This window comes from Ahaetulla prasina, chromosome 2 (genome assembly GCF_028640845.1).
Source record: "Ahaetulla prasina isolate Xishuangbanna chromosome 2, ASM2864084v1, whole genome shotgun sequence".
Lineage (NCBI taxonomy): Eukaryota > Metazoa > Chordata > Lepidosauria > Squamata > Colubridae > Ahaetulla > Ahaetulla prasina.
Genome location: NC_080540.1, coordinates 104,483,649 through 104,507,085, shown reverse-complemented (window position 1 = coordinate 104,507,085; position 23,437 = coordinate 104,483,649). Strand labels below are relative to the sequence as shown.

Here is a 23,437-nt window from a genome sequence, read left to right as displayed (position 1 = left end):
CAGAGAGGGAAATGCTTCAGAAAATAAGACAGGTATTCTGCTTCGTCAAAAATATTATGTGAACTTTCACGAACTTCCTCAGAATCAGAGTGTTTGAACCCACCAAATAACTGAAACTTAAATCTATACTTTAGTTGGAGAAGCTTGAAATTTATGGAATATTTCTAATAGGAATAGCATGTTCACCCTAATCCCAGACATGTTTTGAAACATTTCTTCTAACATCAAAAAAAAAAAGTGTGAATAATAAATCATATAGATGATAGAGATATGGTTGGTATAAATTTATCAGTAAATTAAAAAAAGTAGATGTGAATGATTAATATTTTGAAGTTGTACTTTGATTCAGGAAGTTTTGGAATCTGTAGTAGCAAAACTTCCTGCAACCCTCTCTCAGATTTTTGGGTGTGGTTACTGTCACAATGTTTTTATGGCACACAAGTGACAGAACAGTCTGGCATTTTAACAACACTGTTGTGGGCCTCAGTAGGAATTGCAGCTATGTTGACCAGCCTGTTAGTGCAGCAAGCAAGGAGAGCTGTATTGTACATTAAGTTTTGTTGCTCAGCTATAGACCACAGACATGATTTTATGGCTTTTTAGGTAGAGAACACTATGAAGACACTTGAGCTTCTCTAAACACACACAAGGTGGCCTATTGTAGCTATGTTTTTATTTTAAGAGTTACAGAACCATCCTAGGCCTTTCTGCATCTGTAAACAATGGAATGCTTGATGTGAAACAGAAATAATTGTCAAGACCCGTTGTCCAAAACGTCTGTACTGAGATTTAAACTTCTATCAGCTAAACAGTTAACGGTTTTCCTTAGTTCCACTTCTCTGAACAACCTGTTAATTTTCTTTCATTGGGTTTTGACTTTTTCTGAAGGGTATTCTAGTTTATCTAAAGACTTTAAGAGATGAAAGAAAGAGAACTGACACCAAGTTTAGTAATGCGAGGGACAATAAATATGATTGAGCTGGGCATGTTAAAAAGAAAGTCAGCAGATGTTTGGGAAGAATGATTTTTTTTCTCCTCCTCTTCCTCCTCCTCCTCCTCTCAGAGTTAATGCAAGCGATTCTTAAATAGCGGATTGGTATTATAATTTTTACAGTTCGATACTCTATTAAGGACATTATGATGCATAGACTATCTTGGTCCTTGAGAATTCTGGAAATTACTTTAAAAAAACCTCTGAGGATTTCATACATTGAAGAGAACTCATTGTTGCTTTTAGCATGATATATCGATTGATGCTTGGATGGATATAACCAGATTGGTTTTTTCTTTTCTTTTCTGATCGATATCATTAGGATGTGGCTATTAGTGAGCATTGCAAGCTAGAATAGGGATGAGAAACATAAGATTTAAGGATGTACATTGCCCTTCATTCTTTTGACCTCACCCTCCCCAGGCATTTCAGACTTTAGTTATCAAAAATCACCCGGGTTGTTTCCTGCCATGCTGTGAAACTCAAGAGCAGTGGGAGCATTAAAAGTAAGCTTAACATAGTTAGCAGTTAAAACCTGAACACTTTCCACAAGCCCCTTTCCCACATTTTAGCTCCATTTGGCTTTGGCCACATGCATAATTAAAATTTCTGTGACTACTTTGTATCATGGCCCCAGCTACTTTCTCCCAAATGTTCAATGCAGTTTCTAAATTAAAACAAAAAACAAAAAACTTTCCCACCTCTGACCTCAAGCATTGATACTATTTTTACACAGGCAAAGCTAAAGAACAATCAAGTACTGTAGAAGGAGTCCCAGTGTTGTCCATAGAAAGCAATCCATTGTAATGTTTGTTTTCTAGTCTACAGAGCATTTCAGTTATTTACCCCAATGGCTAACATTCTTTAAAACCAGCTTGCTAAAGGGTGGGATAAATATGTTAATGTTTCACAGACATTAACATTCCTAACTCTGGATTCATGGTAATTACATGGTCACTTGCTTCCCTTGTAAATCTTAATTGAAGATATTGGCTCACTGAAAACAAAATATGATTGTTAAGGACTTGATAGACTGATCAAAATCCAAGGTTGCAGCCTCTTAGAAATACCAGATATGCTGATCAAGTTGCAATCCACTGGATGCTCTAGTAAGCACAAAGCAGCTAAAGGTAGCATTTTTAAAATTAGATCTCTTTGTTAGCTGTTCTGATGTGTTTGAGATTAAAAACAATATTTTATGTGGTCTGCACTGCACTAATGCTTGAGAACCACTGAGGTTATATGGAGGTGAAATAGCATATCTTTTTTCTCTATCTCTATTTAATTTTTATTTAACAATGTTTGAAAGGCTGTTTTTCTTCTCATTTGACATGCAGCAAGGACATATGGGAGAAGGCGAGGTAACAACATTCCTCTTTAATTTTCTGATGTTTAAAATGTCTTATGGCATCACTAATGCACCAGTTGTTTCTGAAAGATCAGAAGTTTTTAAAAGGGCTGGGTGGATGGGGCAGGGGTAGGCTTCTTCAATGTGCATGCTGTGGTAACTTTACTTACTGAAAGTAGCATATCCCAGAATATTTATTGATGGTCAAGGCAGAATTAACATAATAGATTAAATACAGAGTGAGCGGGTAGCAAACGGTATTTTTAGCAAGAACTTCCAAAATTAAAATTCACGTAAATGATCGCTTCAGCTGGGTGCTGGTAGGAGAAGAGAGTTTCTTACTTATGGAAGCACCTAAATGACTTGAATTTCCAGGTCTCTCCCCCAGGCAACATTAATTGTCATCATAATTTATTGTGACTGTTAGCACTGGCATTCTTCCAAACATTTTTAATACTTAGGTAATGATTTGCATGTCCCTCAAGATGTTGAGCACTCTGATAGAGGTTGTTTCACACTGCCTTTCTCTTATCTCACTTCTGTGATCAAGCTGAAATTCTCTGCGTTTGAGCAATGTCTTTGTCTTTGAGGGTTCTTCAATAGCACAAAACTGGCTTGCAGGCACTAGCAGGACCACAATATGCAGTTTGGGGAGATTTTATATCACTTGTGAAAAGGAAGCCTGGCAATTAAGTCACATAGGTGCTTTTTAAAAAACCTGTGGGATGAGAACCATGGTGCTACAACCGCATCTTTGAACCGTGCATGCTGATCTAACGAGATCGTAGACAGATGCCACTTCGTTAGCTTCCTCGGTGCTGCCTGGACTGAAGTGTTGATGTGTAAATCACTGTAAGAAATCTCTCCCCCAAAAAGGGTCAGCGGTTGGAGAATTAATGCCAAAAAGAGGCTCTGCAGCACTATTGAATTCAAATTATTAATTTGAGAGGATTCAGTTTTTCAGAAGAATGCAGATCATGAAAATTGATTGGCACAGTGCTTTTTTTTTTCTAAATGGAGCTTGTTTGTTTGTTTTTTTCAGTTTTGGTAGGTTATGGCAAACTGGTAAACTGTTATGACTTCATTAGTGATCAAAATGTTGTCACCGTGTGCATGTCTATGGCTTCTATGCCTCAACCCTTTCCTGAAGCCAGTGTCAGAGCTACTTTATCAAAGACATTAAGAGATGGGGAGGGGAGATGGAGATTTTTACTTCTTTGCCCTTCAACTAAGGACAGTGGCTCCAGGATTGGTTCCCTGGAACTGCCACTTTCCCTGCACTGCACTTGTTCAATGTTCTTGGTGTGCATGCACACAGGCGTTTGGAAGATGGAAACGTCACAGTTCCATTTGGTTCATTTGGTTCTATTGACCAATGGTGTTTATTTAGCATTTTATAATACATATAAAAAGGAATGACTTCTATAGCTTTTATATTGCTATAATTGCAACAGACATGATGTACTGTATACTAAAAAACATGGCATCCTTCGGGGAGGTATAAAGATAAAGGGATGGATATTAATACATGTCTGTATTCATTTCACATAAATGTTAATCCTATATGAACTAAAAAACTAGAGAGAAACACAAGACCAGTTGTAATGGAATCACTTTTATTCTAAGGTATGTTGTGGGAACAATACTTAACACTAATACAGTAACTACAATAGTAAAAAATGAATAGCAAAAATAATGGTGTAATGTTCTAGATGAGGCACTAACTAGTCTAGTATAAACTGCCAAGAAAAAAAATCGTTAAGGTCTGGCTCTCCTGAGGTGATTTTGAGTGGTAGTAACACGTGATTCTAACTAGAACCATCTTTGTTAAGAACCGTCTTCAGTCTTCAAGCCCTATTTATAGTTTTGGCAGGTTATAAAATGAGAAGTTACTGCCTCACTTTTGAATTCTTAACCTTAAACCTTTTTTTTTATTGCCAGAGTTTCAGTGGTGAGCATGCTCTGGTAATTGTAAAAGCAAGCTTCAAGCAGAAAAAAAGCTCTTCTTCTGTTCCCTTTTTTTAAAAAAACCCATACACTATTCTGATCAGATTTAATAAGCTCCTGAAAAAGGACAGTTTTAATAGACTTGGGTAAATAATTTACCTACGGGTACTTGTGGACCAGGGACTATTAACTGACTTATAATAATGCTTTCTTTACCATTGAAACATATATTACATTTCTTTCCTACCTATTTTCTACAAAATAAATAAATAGTGACCAATATGAGGATATTGACCAAATTTCATGGCTAAGAGGGATGGAACTTGGTTCTCCTCAGCACTAATAACCCTTTAAATGTTCTTCTGCACTGATTGTCCAGTTTTATTAGACCTGCCATACTTATTCTTCCCGAGAATATAAGTATGGTGACACTATTAGTATGCCACCTCAGTGAGAATCTAGGTAAAATGATCGAAGAATCCCGTCTTTCTCCTCCATTTTCCTTTGGCTTTTTATTACTGTCTTTGTCAATAAAGATAAAGAGTTATGAGATCTAAATATAAGATAGATGCGGAATATTTTACTTGAACTGTATGGATGTGACTAAAATCTTGTACTTGCAATGTCCCAAGATCATTGGGCGTGATCAATAATTACTTGGTGTAGAATATTTCTGAAGCATATACTTGGAGAAAAAAATAATCTGTGTTTGGAATAGAACTAGTGACATTTGTCTATGACATGCTTGGCATAGTGCACCATTTATTTATTTTATTATTTATTTATTATTTATTTATTTTATTAGATTTATAAACCGCCCTTCTCCCGAAGGACTCAGGGCGGTGTACAGCCAAAGTAAAAAGAAACAATATGCAGTTAAAATACAATTAAAAAGCTTATTATACAGTGTGGCCGAAATTAAAATAATTAAGAATCTAAAAAACCCCAATTAAAACCAGAGAGAAATTTAGAATTTAAAACTACAATTTAAGAAAGCCCCGCACGAACAAACAGATATGTTTTCAGTTCGCGGCGAAAAGTCCGAAGGTCAGGTATTTGGCGTAAACCAGGGGGGAGTTCATTCCAAAGAGTGGGAGCCCCCACAGAGAAGGATCTTCCTCTGGGGGCCGCCAGCCGACATTGTCTGGCGGACGGCACCCTGAGAAGGCCCTCTCTGTGCGAGCGTACGGGTCGGTGGGAGGCATGAGGTAACAGAAGGCGGTCCCGTAAGTACCCAGGTCCCAAGCCATGGAGCGCTTTAAAGGTGGTTACCAGAACCTTGAAATGCACCCGAAAGGCAACAGGAAGCCAGTGCAGTCTGCGCAGGAGAGGTGTCACATGGGAGCTACGTGTGACTCCCTCTATCACCCGCGCAGCTGCATTCTGGACCAACTGAAGCCTCCGAGTGCATCTCAAGGGGAGCCCCATGTAGAGAGCATTGCAATAATCCAGGCGGGAGGTGACAAGAGCGTGAGTGACTGTGCATAGGGCATCCCGATCAAGGAAGGGGCGCAACTGGCGAACCAGGCGAACCTGGTGAAAGGCTCTCCTGGAGACGGCCGCCAAATGATCTTCAAACGACAGCCGTGCATCCAGGAGAACACCCAAGTTGCGCACTCCCTCCTTTGGAGCCAATAACTCGCCCCCATTTAATGATACCAAGATTCAGCTTTTCTGTACAATGTCATTCAGATAATATTGTGTATCTGTATAATTAATAATGGGTCCCTGTGACAGGAAAAAGAATAAGAAAATAGGCAGCTATTATTCAGCTGGTGTGTTTTGAGACATACTGTACATATATGTATATTATACAGACACATACACAGACACATTTTGTCTTTTCAACTATAGGTCAGTCCTCCCTGTTCCCAATGGAAGATGGGTTTCTGGATGATGGACGTGGGGATCAGAGTCTCCATAGTGGCTTAGGATCACCACACTGCTTCTCTCATCAGAATGGCGAGCGAGTTGAACGGTACTCTCGCAAGGTGTTTGTGGGTGGCCTGCCACCTGATATCGATGAAGGTATACTTGCATATTAGTATTGCCAAAAATACACACACATGACCAAGTGCAGCGCTATGGAAAAGAGGAGAATCATGCCAGATTGCAGCATTCTTATGAGCTCACTTCGGGCAGTTTTTCAGGCCACGTAAATTGTGTAAATCTGTGAGCTGCCAAATATCCAAGCTTTTAGGTTATGAATTGCAATGATAAGGAGGCGTGGGTTGCACAGTTTATGAGATATGTTTTATACATTTGCTTCATTTAGTTAGATATTATGACATCATAAAACTTTATGGAGGTCTTTTATTTTGAAGATGATTATAATAGGCACACATTTTAGTCAGTATCTGATTTAAAATACAGTGCAGTGCTTCATCTATTTAAGGGAACAATATATAATGCATTATTTCTTCGCTATCACCATATATTTCACCAGGGGGATGAATTACTGCTGAAAAAAATCCCATTTAAGCATAAGGAACATGCTGGGCATATGAACATTAACTGTAACTGATGGCAATATTTGCCTTGATTTAAAAGTCTACTAGACAAAGTAGTAGAATCTCCTTATTTTATTTTAATTTTTTAGGCTAATTAGAATAACAGACTGCTACTTTTATCAAAAGAAAAAAAGAAATGTAAAGAAATACTTTAGGGATTTCTAGCTCTATTTTTTTAATCCTGTAATTTTGGATAATAACTGTATAAATTTAAGCTGTATACATAAAAAAATATCTATGACATTTCCTTTTCCCCCAAGATAAATATTTCTGTTACTTTCATCATGATAAAAACATCAGATTATGAAGAAATAAACTCTGACACAAGTCTCAATGTCTTGGGAAGAATTTAAATAAAATAGAAAATGTACATGGGGAGGGCAGATCAAATAATTTTCCAGGGTCTGTGTTGTGTATAAATAGAATTTCAGCCTGTTCCAGAAATAGCTTTAGATCTCCAGCTTATTTTAAAATTAAACTGAGTGAAACAATTTCATGGTGCATTTTAAAAAGAATTGTGCATGTGGGTAATATTAACCAGTGTGCAGATCACCTGAGCTGAATTTAGAAATTGAAGAAAGGCTTTGAAGCATTTGCTTTCTGCTAAGGAGATCTGCACTCTCGTCTCTGCAGCAGTTACATAACGGCTTTCTGCAAGTGCTGCTGAAGATAGTCTGAGGTCAAGCTCAGATGATGTGCATAGATACAGCTTAAGCCTATGATGTAAGCAGTAGGCGTGGCTAGGCTTTGCTACATTCTTTTCCCTTTCTCCCCACCTTTTGCAGGTCCGTGCTGAGCAACTTGCTCTTGATGCAAGCTCTGCATGTTAGCTGTGGGAGAATGCCTGGAGCTAGGCAGTAAAATCTTTTCAAATTCAGTCATTTAATTATTACTTTAAGTATGCTGCTGCAAAATCTTTATTTGTAATCTTAAAACCACATCTTTGATATTTAAACTGTGCTTTTTTATTAAATATATACGGTATTTTTTTCCTTTTGAAAATACCTGCTGTCTCTGCGTATTTGGGTTGCCTAGTATTACCCGAGTATTATCCTCAAATTGCTTAAATTGGTTTATTTGGGACCCTTCCCCCTGAAAAAAAAACCTGAAGATTTTTCTCTCTCTCTTTCTTTGGTTCACCAACTTGCAGATGAGATCACAGCCAGCTTTCGTCGTTTTGGCCCATTGATTGTAGATTGGCCTCATAAAGCTGAAAGCAAATCGTATTTTCCTCCTAAAGGTAACTTTTGTTACTTCATGTATCCTGCCCTTCTCTAAAATTATTCAGAACAAGTAACGGTTTCTATAAAAGCTATGTTAGTTAAAAGATGGTATTATCCCTCCTCATGAAAAGATCTTCTTAGTGCTAGGACATTTTCTTAATAGGAACAGCCAGTGGGCTCATTATTGGATCTGTTCAAATAGGGGCTGGATAGCCATCTGCCATAGAGGCTTTAATTCTGGATTCTTGCGTGGAGCACAGAATTGGATATGATAGTATGAACCTTGCAATTCTATGATTCATGGAGTGAATTTTATCATTTGAGATTTTAACATGGATGTCTCTTCAACCCATTTTCTATTACATACCACAATCACAAAAGTATATTTCGATACTACTGCGAAACATAAAGTAATATGAAGTGTTCATTAGTCCACTTTTTCTTATTTCAAGTGCTTTGTCATTGCTGTTTTTTACTTCTGATCTTCCAGTTGGCACTTTTTGTCTATTTTTTACTTTTTTTTTACTTTGAACTTTTTAATCTACTGTTCGACATACTTCCCTTTCTGTTTTTCCCCCTGTAATTTCTTTATTTTCTTTAATCCCCCTTCTATTTCTTCTCTGTAGAGTAAAGCAGTACATTCAGATTAAATTTCATTCTAAGGAAGAAACTGATGAAGTTTTGTTGTTGTTTTTTAATCTCTTTAATAATAGCATTTTAGTTAGATTATGGCTACTCCTGCTATTTTGAAAATGACCTCCCCTTTTCTAAGTATGACTCCCTGATTTTCTTTTTCTTCCCTCATGGTTATCACATCTAAGTACACACAAAATAGAAAATTTCAATACATCATATATAGTACATAGTGAACAAACCATGTTTCTTTCTTCTGTGTCTAGGATATGCCTTTTTGTTGTTCCAAGATGAAAGCTCTGTACAGGCTTTGATTGATGCATGTATTGAAGAGGACGGAAAACTCTACCTGTGTGTTTCCAGCCCCACGATTAAAGATAAACCAGTATGTGACTTTGATATAAATGAAGTTTACAAAATTATATGTAAAAGTATTATTCATATACTAGAGAAGCATGTATGTCCATGGTTTTTCAGTCAGGAGGAACAGGATTTGTTTTTCCTTTCTCCTTGAACTATTGAGTCTCAGGCACTGCACAACTAATGGCTAATTTAGCTTATCAAACTGCAAGTTCAGGGTCATAATTCCTCCGTGCACTATACTTTACTGTTGGGTCTCAATGCCCTCTCTCTCAAAGTGGATTATTTTTGAAGTTCTTCCATACACATTTGGTCCTTACTTCTGTGTACAAGCCAAAATCCGGACAAATAAAAGGGAGAAGCATAAAGGGAAGAATTTTGGGAATTCTTTTTGGGAAGGAGTGCTAATTCTATCTATAGAAGTTAATTAGTTGGGAGGAAGAATTGATTTTGTCTGTAGTAGCATCATGATAAACTAAAGATATAGATTCTATTATAGTTGCTGTGGAGGCATTGCAGAACACTTAAATGGTTATTTTGATGGTCAAGCAGGTGTTGGGCATCTTCAGCCTGCAGACTAAATACTAGGGCTCTGCAGCTCTCTGAATCTGAAGGAAAAATGATGCAATAGAAACATGACCAGGACTTGTGAACAGCCCCTTAAAGCAATTTCTCTTCTCAGCAATTCCTTTCAGTACCTTCATGGTTATTTAATAAGGCTCTGGGATTCATTCAAAGGGAAGCTTTGTGAAGCAACTGAAGTCCCCTCTGAATGTCTTGATTGTAATGTTGAGGTGCTATCTCCTCTTGGAAGCTGGCAAAGCCTCTTTGAGGATTTCCTATCATTTGACCAAGCATGTGCATGCACAGATGACACTTCCGTTAATAGGTTAGTTGAAGCAAATGGATAAATAACAGCAGAGGAATGTGGAATCACTCTGTTCTCTATATTACTGGGATGTGACTGTATTGCTGTGAGTTCTAGGCTTCACTTAGGCATGAAAACCAGCTGGGTGACTTCACAGGATTGATTTTGCAGGGAAAATAGGAGGCAGGAGTACTGTATTAGATACGCTCATTGCTTTGATTTGATATACATGCTCAGACACAAAATAATAATGTGTTACTGCTATGAAAAAAATCCATTCTGACTCTTAGTTAGAACTGTATATAAAGTCTTGTTTTTTACGTGCAGGTTCAGATCCGACCTTGGAATCTTAGTGACAGTGATTTTGTGATGGATGGCTCACAACCTCTGGATCCACGGAAAACCATTTTTGTAGGCGGAGTTCCACGACCCTTACGAGCAGGTATGGAAAAATGGCTTGTTGACTTTGTCCAAGTGACCTTGCTGTTGGGAATTTCTGATATGGAAATATGCTTATTAACTTTTGCTGACATTCTCATTATTTTCAGATAGAAGAACAGAAATTTAGATAGAAGAGTAGAAACTCCATTGCCCAGAGCCTAGAAAAAAAGGGGATTTATATGCATATTTGTTGTTACTATATTTTAGTGGAGCTTGCAATGATAATGGATCGGCTGTATGGAGGAGTTTGCTATGCTGGAATTGATACTGACCCTGAACTGAAGTACCCAAAAGGAGCTGGGCGTGTTGCATTTTCCAATCAACAGAGTTATATAGCTGCTATCAGTGCCCGCTTTGTTCAGCTGCAACATGGAGAGATAGATAAACGGGTAAGTACTAGAGCATATTCTATTTATTACACAGCATTCTTTTGTTGGCTTATGTCCATATAAGTGCCAGTTCATGACAGGATCAACAAAAACAACTGTTTAAATACAATGCTGCCCCCCGTCATCCAAAATATCAAAGAATTGATTTTTTTTACTGCCTTTTGACTCCAAAACCAGTTGTTCCCTTTAGAGCCATTTCCAGCGGCACAGAAAATAAGCCTGTGCTTTTAGAGTTATCCTTTTACATCTGCATGACTTGCTTACTATTAGCCTTTCTTTCACCCTGCCTGACTGCTTTGTAGTAGAATGGGCAGCTGCTTTATCAAAGCTAAAGGCATGCAGCTCCAGTATGTTTCTACTGGATTTCTAAGTTTCCTTACACACATTCTATTTTAATTCAGTATAATCTGTACAGCAACAATAGTCAATTACTTAAACATCCATCTCTGTTAATGTTGAGCACATTTTCACAGCCCAAGTCAGTAGCACTAAGAATAAACTAAGGAACCCTGCCTTAATGAAGGGTCTTGGGATCCAGAGAGGTGGCATGCGTCGAAGAAGAACCTTTGGGGGTTTTTAAATAGGTTTTTAAAGAAGGGTTTTTTAAGGGGTGGGAGGGAGGAGACAGGTGGGGGGAGAAACCCGTCGGGGAGGGGTCCAGCCCCTGCGTTCGCTCGCGGCACCACTTTATCTGGTCCGAAGGCAGGGGGGGAAGGGTATGTTCCAGTTTCAGAGGATCGTTCCATCTGTACGGTAAGTGGGAGAGGCAGATATGGCAGAAGCAAGGGACCGTATCATTTTCTGGGAGCACGTGCTTGCTATATTAAAGCGATCACGTGGTCCGGCCCCTTAGTCTTTACCCGTTCCCCAGACGGCCAAAATTCTCAGAGCTTGGGCCTTCGGTTGATGTTGTGCAATGCTCGGTCCATGGTTAATAAAGCCCCCCTGATTTGTGACCTTATTCAGGGGGAGTCCGCGGACCTCATGGGCATTACGGAAACCTGGTTGGGCACGGAAGGGGGTGTTCCCCTTGTCGAGTTGTGCCCTCCGGGTTTCTGAGCATTTCATCAACCGAGAGCCCAAGGTAGGGGTGATGGGGTGGCGGTTGTTATTAGGGAAGGTCTAGAACCGAGGGAGTCCACTGTACCTCAGATAGCCGGTTGTGAATCCCTCTTTGTGAGGTGGGGTCATAGGAATCAGATGGGCTTGTTGAGCACGTACCTGGCTCCTTGCTGCGTGACTACAGTCCTGCCCGAATTGTTGGAGGTGCTTGCCGGAGTGGCGGTTGAGACCCCCAGACTTATGGTCATGGGGGATTTCAATCTGCCATCGACCGGCTTGTCATCGACGGCAGTCCGGGAGTTCCAGGCTTCCATGATGGCCTTGGACCTGATTCAAGTAATTGATGGCCCCACGCACATGGGGGGAGGCACACTGGACTTGATTTATATCTCTAGTCAGTGGCTAAATGATCTGGAATTAAGAGATTTAGTAACAGAACCTGTGTCATGGTCAGATCATTTTCTCCTTCATCTGGACTTTTGGACCGCCACCTACCACCGCAGGGAGATGGAACCAATGCGTTGGTTCCTTCCCAGGCGCCTGATGGACCCTGAGCGGTTCCTGATGGAGCTTAGGCCGTTGCCTGAGGACCTGGCCCACGGCATGGCTGAAGAACTAGTCGTGGCCTGGGAGCAGGCTGCGGCTGGGGCTTTGGACCGTGTTGCACCTTTGCGGCCTCTGATCCGGCATAGGTCTCAACCGGCCCCTTGGTTCACCGAGGGGCTGAGGGAGATGAAACGCCAGCGAAGACGCCTAGAGAGTGCCTGGAGGTCCAGCCGTTCCGAAGCTGACCGGACACTAGTTAGGTCTTATTCTAAGACCTACCTAGTGGCAATGAGGGAGGCGAGGCGTTCTTACGTTTCCACCCTCATTGCGTCGGCAGATAACCACCCGGCCGCCCTGTTTCGGGTGACCCGCTCCCTCCTTCATCAGGAGGTGCGGGATGACCCCTTACAGGGACGTGCCAAGGAGTTTAGTGGTTATCTATACGATAAAATCGTTCAGCTCCGGGATGGTTTGGACCAAAATTGGAATGATCCAGGTGAGAAGGCGGAGATGCGTCTTGTCGAGATTGTTTGGGATGAGTTTGACCTTGTGGCTCTCGAGGACGTGGACAGGTTGTTGGGGAGGCTGCACGCCTCCACATGTTTATTGGACCCGTGTCCTTCCTGGTTGGTGCTGGCCACACAGGAGGTGACACGAGGCTGGCTCCGGGGGATCATTAATGCTTCTTTGCAGGAAGGGGTCTTTCCTGCCGCCTTGAAAGAGGTGATGGTGAGACCCCTCCTCAAGAAGCCTTCCCTGGACCCAGCTATTTTGGGAAATTATCGTCCAGTCTCCAACCTTCACTTTGTTGCGAAGGTTGTAGAGAGTGTGGTGGCACGGCAGCTTCCCCGATACCTGGATGAAGCTGTCTATCTAGACACGTTCCAGTCCGGCTTCCGACCCGGATATAGTACGGAGACAGCTTTGGTCGTGTTGGTGGATGATCTCTGGAGGGCCAGAGACAGGGGTTGTTCCTCTGCCCTGGTCCTATTAGATCTCTCAGCGGCTTTTGATACCATCGACCATGGTATCCTGCTGCACCGGTTGGAGGGGTTGGGAGTGGGAGGCACCGTTTATCAGTGGTTCTCCTCCTATCTCTCTGACCGGTCGCAGACGGTGTTGACGGGGGGCAGAGATCGGCCGCGAGGCGCCTCACTTGTGGGGTGCTGCAGGGGTCAATTCTCTCGCCTCTCCTGTTCAACATCTATATGAAGCCGCTGGGCGAGATCATCAGTGGCTTTGGGGTGAGATACCAACTGTACGCTGATGATACGCAGCTGTACTTTTCCACCCCAGGCCACCCCAATGAAGCTGTTGAAGTGCTGTCCCGGTGCTTGGAAGCCGTATGGGTCTGGATGGGGAGAAACAGGCTCAAGCTCAATCCCTCCAAGACGGAGTGGCTGTGGATACCGGCACCCCGGTACAGTCAGCTGCAGTTGCAGCTGACTGTTGGGGACGAGTCATTGGCCCCAGTGGAAAGGGTGCGCAACTTGGGTGTTCTCCTGGATGGACGACTGTCGTTTGAAGATCATTTGACGGCCGTCTCCAGGAGAGCTTTTCACCAGGTTCGCCTGGTGCGCCAGTTGCGCCCCTTCCTCGACCGGGATGCCTTATGCACGGTCACTCATGCTCTTGTTACCTCTCGCTTGGATTATTGCAATGCTCTCTACATGGGGCTCTCCTTGAAGTGCACTCGGAGGCTTCAGTTAGTCCAGAATGCAGCTGCACGGGTTATAGAGAGAGCCACACGTGGCGCCCGTGTAACACCACTCCTGCGCAGACTGCACTGGCTCCCTGTGGCCTTTTGGGTGCACTTTAAGGTGCTGGTCACTACCTTTAAAACGCTCCATGGCTTAGGGCCTGGGTACTTACGGGACCGCCTGCTTTTACCACATGCCTCCCACCGAACCGTACGCTCACACAGAGAGGGACTCCTTAGGGTGCCGTCCGCCAAGCAATGTCAGCTGGCGGCGCCCAGGGGAAGACCCTTCTCTGTGGGGGCTCCTACTCTCTGGAACGAACTTCCCCCTGGCTTGCGCCAATTGCCTGACCTTCGGACCTTTCACCGCGAGCTGAAGACGTATTTATTTACTCGCGTGGGGTTGGCTTAAATTTTAAATTCTAAATTTTAATTTTTTGGATGTATTTTAATGGGTTTTAAATTTTTAATATGTTTTAAATTTTTGCCCAATTTTATAATAAGTTTCTTAACTGTTTATTTTAAATTGTATTTGTTACTGTTTTTATTTCTGGCTGTACACCGCCCTGAGTCCTTCGGGAGAAGGGCGGTATAAAAATTTAATAAATAATAATAATAATAAATAATAATATCTTTGCAACAGAAGTTCACTTCTCCTTTTACCACGTTGACATATACGCTGGAAAGATACATGTGTTGTTTTGACACTGTAAGACATCATTCCCCAACCTTGTGCCCTTCAAATGTGCTGAGATTTTTTAACTCCCAGAATTCCAAGCTAAAAGCTGTCTGGGAGTTACAGTCAGGTTAAGGAAAGCTGGTGTAAGAAGTTATGAATCATTTCAATTTTTGCCACAGTGTTTTTCTCTTTTCAGTCAACATGGCAACTAAATTGTTCTAACCCAGTAATTTAAAATGATGCCATTCTTAGATAGAAAAGAATAAATAAAACGAATATTGATTTGTGTGGCTTGTCCTCCCGTTCTGGAAGGCACGTAATGTTCTGCTTCTCGATATGTAATATATTACTGATGCTAACAGAATCTAAACATCTGAGCAAGAAATTAAAACATTTCTGCCATAGCTTTTAGTAAGGTGAATTGATTCATACTGGTAAGTAAATCTTGCTATTGTTAAAGCTGTGGCAACTTTGTTTGACACATATAAATGTAGAAAAATTATAAAGAGCAGCTCTCCTGTTCCTGCATTTTAGATTTTAATATAATATGATCAAGGACTTCCTTAAATGTATCTTCTTGAAATTCAGAATTTTTCTGTGGACATCCATACTTTAACAGTTACAGATATTTTACATGTATAGACATGTATACATACATACATACATACAGCTGTTAAATCACATTTATAGCCAAAGCATTTATTCACATGGTGTGTAAATGGGGTCAGGGTTAATTAATTGGTTTATTTATGCATTGGCAGTTAAATTTTAACAATTTGATACAGAATAACTTTTGAAATTTATTTTAAATAGCAAATGAATTTGGTTCAATTCTCCTACCTTCTAATGGTAGAAATGGTAGGAATAAGTTGCACTTTCCAATTTTTCTGATTTGAGGTCATTCAAATGAGAATTCTGGAAAATGAATCCCCATATCTGCTCGTTGCCAAAGTTACAAAACAATACTAAGGTTCTTATATAACTATTCAGTTTTTATCTTTAAAAAAGATTCAAGGGGATCCATTTGTAGGTCCTCCAAATTGTGAAGTCGTTTATATAGAAAATTCCTAAATTACTTTTAAATCAAAGAAAGGGGTAATTTAATTTCACCAAAACATTCTAAATCTCTAATTCTCAGGGAATATCTCATTGTATTTGAGTGATTCAACATGATCAGAATTGAAATAATGTCAATTTAGTACAATTACTAATTTAATCAATCAATTCCCCTAGTGCAGTGTTTAAATAACAGGCATGATCAGAGTAAAACTCAACAAATTTGAGAAAGATCTTTAGCTGTTTCATCAGATAAGCACCTGCCTCAATAGAAAGTATAGATTGTGAAACCCAAAGTTAATTTGACAGACATCTTAAATAATAGGGAAGTGTCTTCTGTAGGTAGATATGATGCCATCTTGTACAGGATGTGATAATGGCCACAAGCTGGGATGATTTTAAAAGAAGGTTAGGCAAAATTGTAAAGAGGGTAGCTCTATGAAATATAACTCACCAAAAGAAATGTAATTACCTGAGGGGTTTTTTCTTGCGTTCTCTACACGAACTCAGAACATGAGATATATTCTAGACCCCAATTTTATTCTTTTCACGTTTGCATAATAATGGCTGGTATATGATTGTCCAGTGAGTTGGACCCAGCTGAAGGGTGAAGTCAGCCTGTTAGGATCTTAGTGCAGTATTTAATACCTCTTTTGATGGAGACCATACAACAGAAGAAAGCTACTGCTTTTCTGTTTTGCTTGTTCAGCTAATCCTAGGGGGGAAAAAACCAGAGCTAGTTCCATGTCCAGTCTGATCCAGCAAAGCTCTTTTCACTGTGCATGAGAGTGTTCACTGAGATATTTGTAGTATCTATAATTGGCTAGTAGAAATATATGAAGAGAAAAAACACACACACCTCAACTACACTTTTGTCTAACGAGGCCAAACTTAAGAAATGTGTACATTTTCTCTCCTTCTTTCATCACAGGTGGAAGTTAAGCCATATGTCTTGGATGATCAGCTGTGTGATGAATGTCAGGGGGCCCGTTGTGGTGGAAAGTTTGCTCCATTTTTCTGTGCTAATGTGACCTGTCTGCAGTATTACTGTGAATATTGCTGGGCTGCTATCCATTCACGCGCTGGCAGGGAATTCCACAAGCCCCTGGTGAAAGAGGGAGGAGATCGCCCAAGACATATTTCATTCCGCTGGAACTAAGTGATTACTGCAGTGTGTTCATATGCAGGCCCTCAAAATAAGTGCACTCTTCTGTTCTCCTGATTCCTTTGCCCTCCCTCCCTATTCCCTCTTACTCAAGATAGCATGTCCTGCTGTTGTAGTCTGTAACTTAAAAATAGTGTAACAAAAGAATGGCCTATAATCCTATAGGTATTTTGTAGAATCTTGTCATTAAACTTTGTGGGGAACTCCTTTTCCTATGGATAACACAGTGCATGGAAGCCAGGTTCTCTTATCTTCCTGGTTCCCCAGAGGACACTGCTTTCCTGCTATCTTTTCTTGAAGGAAGAAAGAACAATATTAAGAGAAATGAAACAATAGAGTATTTTGTTTTTTAATTAAATTATTGCTAATAACAAAATCAATAGACTACTTTTATTAAAGTAACCATGAGATAGGAACACTATGAATCTTATCTGACACTTTGTCCAACCAACCCGCCCTTTCCTTCTCCTTGCCCCCTTCCCTAGCCAAGCCTCTGGGAAGCCTGTTTTCTTGCCACCGATGATTTTATAGCAATGGAAACAGTTAGCTGTTAAATTAGTGACAGAAAAGAGCATGTTTAAAGCAACAAAAATGCATGAGCAAGGTTTAAAGCAGCATTAAGTTTCTTTTTTTGTTTGATGTAAGGGTTCTGAAGCTAAATCTTTAGCACAGTATTGTGTCTCACCGTGCCTCCAACTTCCCACCACATTCAAATTTTTACTAATTGAGTAGGCAGAGCTTAGATCTGTGTTCTTCATCCAAGCAATCACATTTTTAAAGTTCCCGAATGTAAATCCTGGGTCAGTTTATAACTGGGGGGTGGGTGGGGAGTGCACTTATTCTTTATTATTGTGGTTGTTGTTGTTGTTTTGAAAGAAATTTCATTATCAGAATACAGCCCTACAAATCCTACCAAAGCTAAAGTAATGACAACTAGTGAACTGGCATGTCCTCTCCTGAAGAACAAATGTATAGATTTTATTTTTGATGGCTATATAGAACTCTATATCCTAATTTACTAATGTAAATCAGAGGCCAGCCTTTGCTCTCCATTTTGACATGAAATACAAGAACCTAAAGATATACCTCAAGAGTACATTTTAATTCCCCCCCCCATTCCCACCCGCCCCCATTCTATTAATCCACCCTTCCAGTACATATCAAATTTTGTCTACTTCTTGGGCTTACTCTGGGATGTGAAACCAGTTCTAACCTCCTAACAAAGCTGTAACCTAGCGATTTATAAGAGGGCAAAGTAAAGTTTGTTTCCAGGGATGTTTTGCACTGTTGGCTGAATGAATAGGCATGCATGTCTGCAAAGGATATGTTTGTCTTTCAACAGAGAGCAAGTGAGTAAAAGGAATCCTGACCAAAAAAAATTGTTTGGGACTTAGCACAGAACATAAACCATCGCAGGACTCCAACTTGCTGAGTAATGCATGAAGTGTTATAAACATGTAGGTGGGGAACACAGCATATGGTAAAGCTAAGGCACAGGGTGGTGTTGATTAGATTGAAATACACTTGATGCTCTGTAAATCTTGAGAAAATCGATAGGAGGGAATGTATCCATCTCTTAACCACAGTAACGGGGTTGTAGCAGTGTGTAGAAAAAGCCAGTTGGAATCTGAAACTGGCATGATACCACCATAGACTCTTAAACCAAAGACTTGCTTAAGCACAGCTACAGAGAAAAAGCATCCCTTTTGTAAGCTCTCTTCCTCCCCATCCCTTTCCTCCATTGCCAGTTACCTATCAGAGGCAGTTTGGTTTTCAGTACATGATACATACCCTTGTTATTTTCCAAAGGTCAAAATGGAGACATTTGCTGTCTACTTGTCAAGTAGAGAAAGGGAACTCCTTTTAATGAATCCCTGCAAATATTGACAACAGGAAATGCAAATGGAGAGTGCTCTTTTGTAGACTGTCAGGGACCTTTTTCTCTGAAGTACATAATTATAGTTGGAATATTCCTTTTAATTTTTTTAAAAAATGCTTGTAGGTGGCTTGGGGTGTCTTATTGTGCCGATCCTATCCAGTGAACAGGTGAGATGGGTTACCATTACAAGAAATAACACTGTTTGAGAAGTAGCTTTGAATAATAATTTTTTCCCTTTGTACATGACCTGCTGAATTTCGGTACAGTGTTTTTGTAGCTAACTTATTTTGTCATGCACATAATGTATATTTGTTATGCACTACTTTTGTATATCTTGTTTTTCCAACAGTGAGCATTTTTAGGCACACTTTTCACTGACGGGATATCTCTTTATGCAATACCTCAATTTTTCATATTGCAAAGAGTAGCTTTTTGTACTTTTATTACTGAGAGATCTTCATATACTTCATTTTTTAATATAAATAATTTTAATAAATTTTATTTTCTTATATTCTGCTTTTTATACATTTCAGTGCTCTGCATACATTTTGAATTATGGATGTTGTGCACTGGCAATGCTATTTTAGAATTTGCAGAGAAAAGAAAGCATGTTGCTTAAACATCTTTAGCCCAGCACCAGGTATTTGGTGTACATATAATTTAAGAAATACTTATATGTAAAGTTGAGACTTAAAAAAAAAAGAAATTTTTAAAAAGCATGAAAGTGACAAATGAGAGTTTGTCTTTAGACTCTTGAAATTTAATGCATAAACATAGAGTAGAAGTTTAACAGTAACATCCCAAATTGTCTACTGCTTCTTAATAGATTTTTAAAAATAATACACAAATGCAGATGTTTTTTGGTGAATGTTTAGCCATTTTTAATCTTAACAAATTGATGTTAGGTGTTTGCAGAGATGTGTCTGCGCTTTTAAATCATATTTAAGGAAATAAACTCAAGCCTGCCCAATGGTGGGCATGTAATGTTAGTATGCATGACTAATATTAAAAAAAAATGTTATTCTACTAATATTCACTTGTGGTGATTGTGTGAAAAGCGTGTTTACAGATTATTTGGTTACACTTCAATTTACAGGGCATAAATGATTATCTCTATTACTCTGTACTCAAAATAGTGCTAATATAATATGTCCTTCAGATTACATGGAAAGTGGAGTTGCCATGTCACTCCAAGCATAACTAACATGTAATTAGTTTTAAAATCCTAGGGTATCACTTTATTTTAAAGGGGTGTAAACAAGCATGTCATTTTCTTTCAGAAGCATGGCACTGGCCATGTATTTACAATGTAATTACAGAGTAATTACATGGTTATTTTTGCAATGTAAAATAAAGTGTTTCTGATTTATTTTATATGTAAAAGAACCCCACTGCCCCGTGCTTTTTTGGTATATAGTATCTACTTCTCCATACACAGACCTCTGCAGAACGCAAATCTAAAACTTGCAGTGAATGACTTTAGTGTTTTATAAGGATGCTGTTGGAAAGACTTGATAATTCACCCCTTTTTGTTTCTTGAAGAGTTAAAGCCTTCTGTTTTAAAAGGTGATTTAAAACTTGAATGTGATGAATTGTGGCAAGTTAACTTCAAGTTATGTGCAATACTTATTTCAGACTTCTGGAAGATCTTTGCAGTGTAATTCTTTGTTTTTAATTGCAGACATTTAAAAATGTCATTTTCTACTGTTCTAGTAAATCCTCTTTCTTGCTGGTGTTTCTAAAGAAAAGAATCAGAAATCAATCTTTCTACTAATGTAAATTTGAGATTATTTTTTAAAAAAAGGAATAAAAGAGGTTTTGGTCATTTGCTTTATTTTATTATCTTATTTTAAAGCTACTGTGATTGATAGCATTGTAAGAATTGGGACAATATTGTATTCAACTGTTTTATTTTTTATATTTTTAAAATTTAAAGTATAATTAGTTTTTATAATTTTCATCAGATTCTTTTGTTATATTTTTTGGAAGTGAAACTTTTAGCAAGTGGGTGTCTAGTTTTTACTAATCCCTAATATGTTTTTCCCCAATGTAATGCTCATATTATCAGAAGGAAAAGTTATTTAAGTATGTCAGTTACTTGTACTACTTGGCTGAATTTCCATATAGTTTTTACTGTGTATGGGGAGGTTGTAGTATTTATTATAGCATTTTAAATAAGGGTAATTCATTTTTTATTAAAGTCATTTTCACAATTTAAGTTCATATTTTTGTATGTTCTACTCTAAGTTATAACACAAGTTTCTTTTTTTAAGAGAGTTCATTTGTTGAAGTGCTAGTGGAAAATTAATGTTATTAAATAGTTTGCAAATGACTATTTATAGCAGTATGCATATAATTTTTAAATATTTGTAATGTGAGATGTTGAATGAATAAAACTTTTAACTCAACAGTTGCTTGGTCTGTTATTTTGAACTCTTCAGGGCCAAGATATAACTGGTGCCTCTCTGGATGGAATAATCTACCCTCATTAGGTACTCCATTTATGCCCTGCATAGTTTCTAGGTTGTACAAACCAAAACTGTTACTGGGGAGGGGGGCGTTTTTTAAGGCTCATTAGTTTAAAATGGATGCTAAAAGCTTGCAAAGGTTAAAGAGACCATTAAAAAGTGAAAATACCCTAGAGGATTTTTCCCACCTGCAGAGAAAAATGTGCCTATTTTACTTCTCCCCACCACCACACCTTCTCTGGTGATATGACATCATTGTCCATGATCCCAGGTTCATAACTTATAAATGATTGGTAGGTTGGAGTAGAAATAATTAAAGTACGTAAGCATTGCAGTCTCAGATTTTAATCCCTGCTCATCCCTTAAGTGCAATACTTGATTATAATCATTGCTCAGTATGATTCACATTTTTAATACTGCTGTTACTGATAAAACCTGTACAACAGTATATTAAGTTATGGAAATTACTTCATATCTGTGAGCTGGTAGTTAAACTGGTGGACTGGGAGCAGGTGGAATATATTCTGGTTTACCTCAGCTATAGCAGATGCATTAACACTTTCACCTACCACACAGGACTGTTGGCATAGGGAAAAATAGGAAGATAGCATACTAGGTATGTCACCTTAGCTTCTGATTAGCACTAAGTAATAACTATTTTTATAAGAGTTTCTATAGCTTGCCCAATTCCTAAACTCTGGCTGGGTTACAAGAGGGGGCTTCTAGTCAGAGGATTTTGAAGATGATCAACTGACTGGTCCAGGGGGAAGCTCATGAAAGGGAGTTGTCTCTGAACTGAAGCTTTTTCAATTTATTAGCAAGGGAGCTGTGCTCCCTTAATTTATAGGACATTCCTGGGTTAGGGAAAGCCCTAGAATCATCCACAAGATCCTCTATACAGTAGCAGTCTGCAGGACGACTCGGGGAGCTGAGCTTCAGAGCAGCCCATGAGCCATCCAGCTGGGGTTGGGTGGGCGGCTGTAATCACTTCATTGTTGAAAAAGCAGTTGTTTTAGTACTTCTGTGAAGCTGCTATTCAACATCACTGCTATGCTGCCATGGTCATGTGATCCCCATTTATAACATTATTTATTAAATTTATATGCTCCCCGTCTCATTTCTTGGGGTGACTAGTCTAGGCGTTCTCCCCACAGTCATTCGGGAAGCTTTCAGGAGAAAGCCGATGCAGATCACTTGATGATGGTGGGATCACAATAGAAGATTTGGACTCACAACTTCCTTCCTGGGAAGCCTTGCAAGGAAGGTTGCCAGTTCCTTGGGTAAGTCTCCAGTCACCACAGAAACACACTAAGTCCTTCTGCGCTTGCAAATATCTGAAAGTAATCCAACAATTCACAGGGTGGCCTAGTTATAAAATAATAGAAATAAATCTACATTATTAAAATTATACTACTAATAAATCAATCCTCTCCTAAAATGGATGCCAATAAAACTTAGCTAGGTTTGAAGGATCACTGTATTAGAGCTACCTTTAAGGATCCTGTAAAAATCAGGAGGGAAAGAGTTTTATGGACTTTTGGGGTGGGTGTGTTTGTATTTAAACTAGAATACTGACATACAAAAGATCGTAGTTTTGGTTATAAAAAAATAGTATGGGAAGGATGAATAATGAAACCAAGCCTGAAAGATGTTTGGTTTGGTCAATGTGTTAAAATGTTATAACTTCTATAGGTGTTTACATATTAAACTCCAGTTTTTCAGTGTCATGTGTTCATTTCATTGTTGTATTCCGTAATATCATTTGCCTCTGGCTCTTTGACTGGTTTGTAACCTGCATGGAATAGACATCCATTTATACTAAGCCCTAGCAACTTCACTCATGTTGGAACCCGTGTAACATCAGTCCAAGGGTTGATATCACAGGCCCAACAATAGGAGAAAGTCCTAAAGTAGACATCAGTGCACTGAGGATAAGCCTTCAGCTGTCTGCTCACATGTCAACTGAAGTGGGGTGGGGAGGAGAGCCAAATGCTATTTATATTTTGTAAATGTGGTACTCAGATATACATTGATGTCTCTGGCTGGAATCTCGTGACTTTGGCATGAATATTCAGCAAGCTCAGCATCCTAGCATTTATTTTTAAACATACAGCCCTGAGTATGTCGACTGGGTCAACGACAAGGAGCCAAGTGTTCAATCACCTGCTTCCAC

General features: G+C 39.3%; 1 protein-coding gene across 3 annotated transcripts in view; it reads left to right on the top strand.

The window, feature by feature from the left end:
• The window catches only part of CPEB4 (cytoplasmic polyadenylation element binding protein 4), a 64,322-nt gene extending 43,118 nt beyond the window's left edge, over positions 1 to 21,204 (top strand). For 2 of the 3 annotated variants that reach the window (XM_058166000.1, XM_058166001.1), the window contains exons 4-9: positions 6,141 to 6,314; positions 7,947 to 8,036; positions 8,919 to 9,037; positions 10,208 to 10,322; positions 10,529 to 10,710; positions 16,684 to 21,204. In XM_058166000.1, coding sequence (XP_058021983.1) covers positions 6,141 to 6,314; positions 7,947 to 8,036; positions 8,919 to 9,037; positions 10,208 to 10,322; positions 10,529 to 10,710; positions 16,684 to 16,911 — 908 coding nt within the window. In that variant the 3' untranslated portion in view covers positions 16,912 to 21,204. Of the gene's footprint in view, positions 1 to 6,140; positions 6,315 to 7,946; positions 8,037 to 8,918; positions 9,038 to 10,207; positions 10,323 to 10,428; positions 10,711 to 16,683 lie in introns of those variants that run through there. The other variant, XM_058166002.1, reaches the window with a different exon arrangement.
• Positions 21,205 to 23,437: the final 2,233 nt, after the last annotated feature.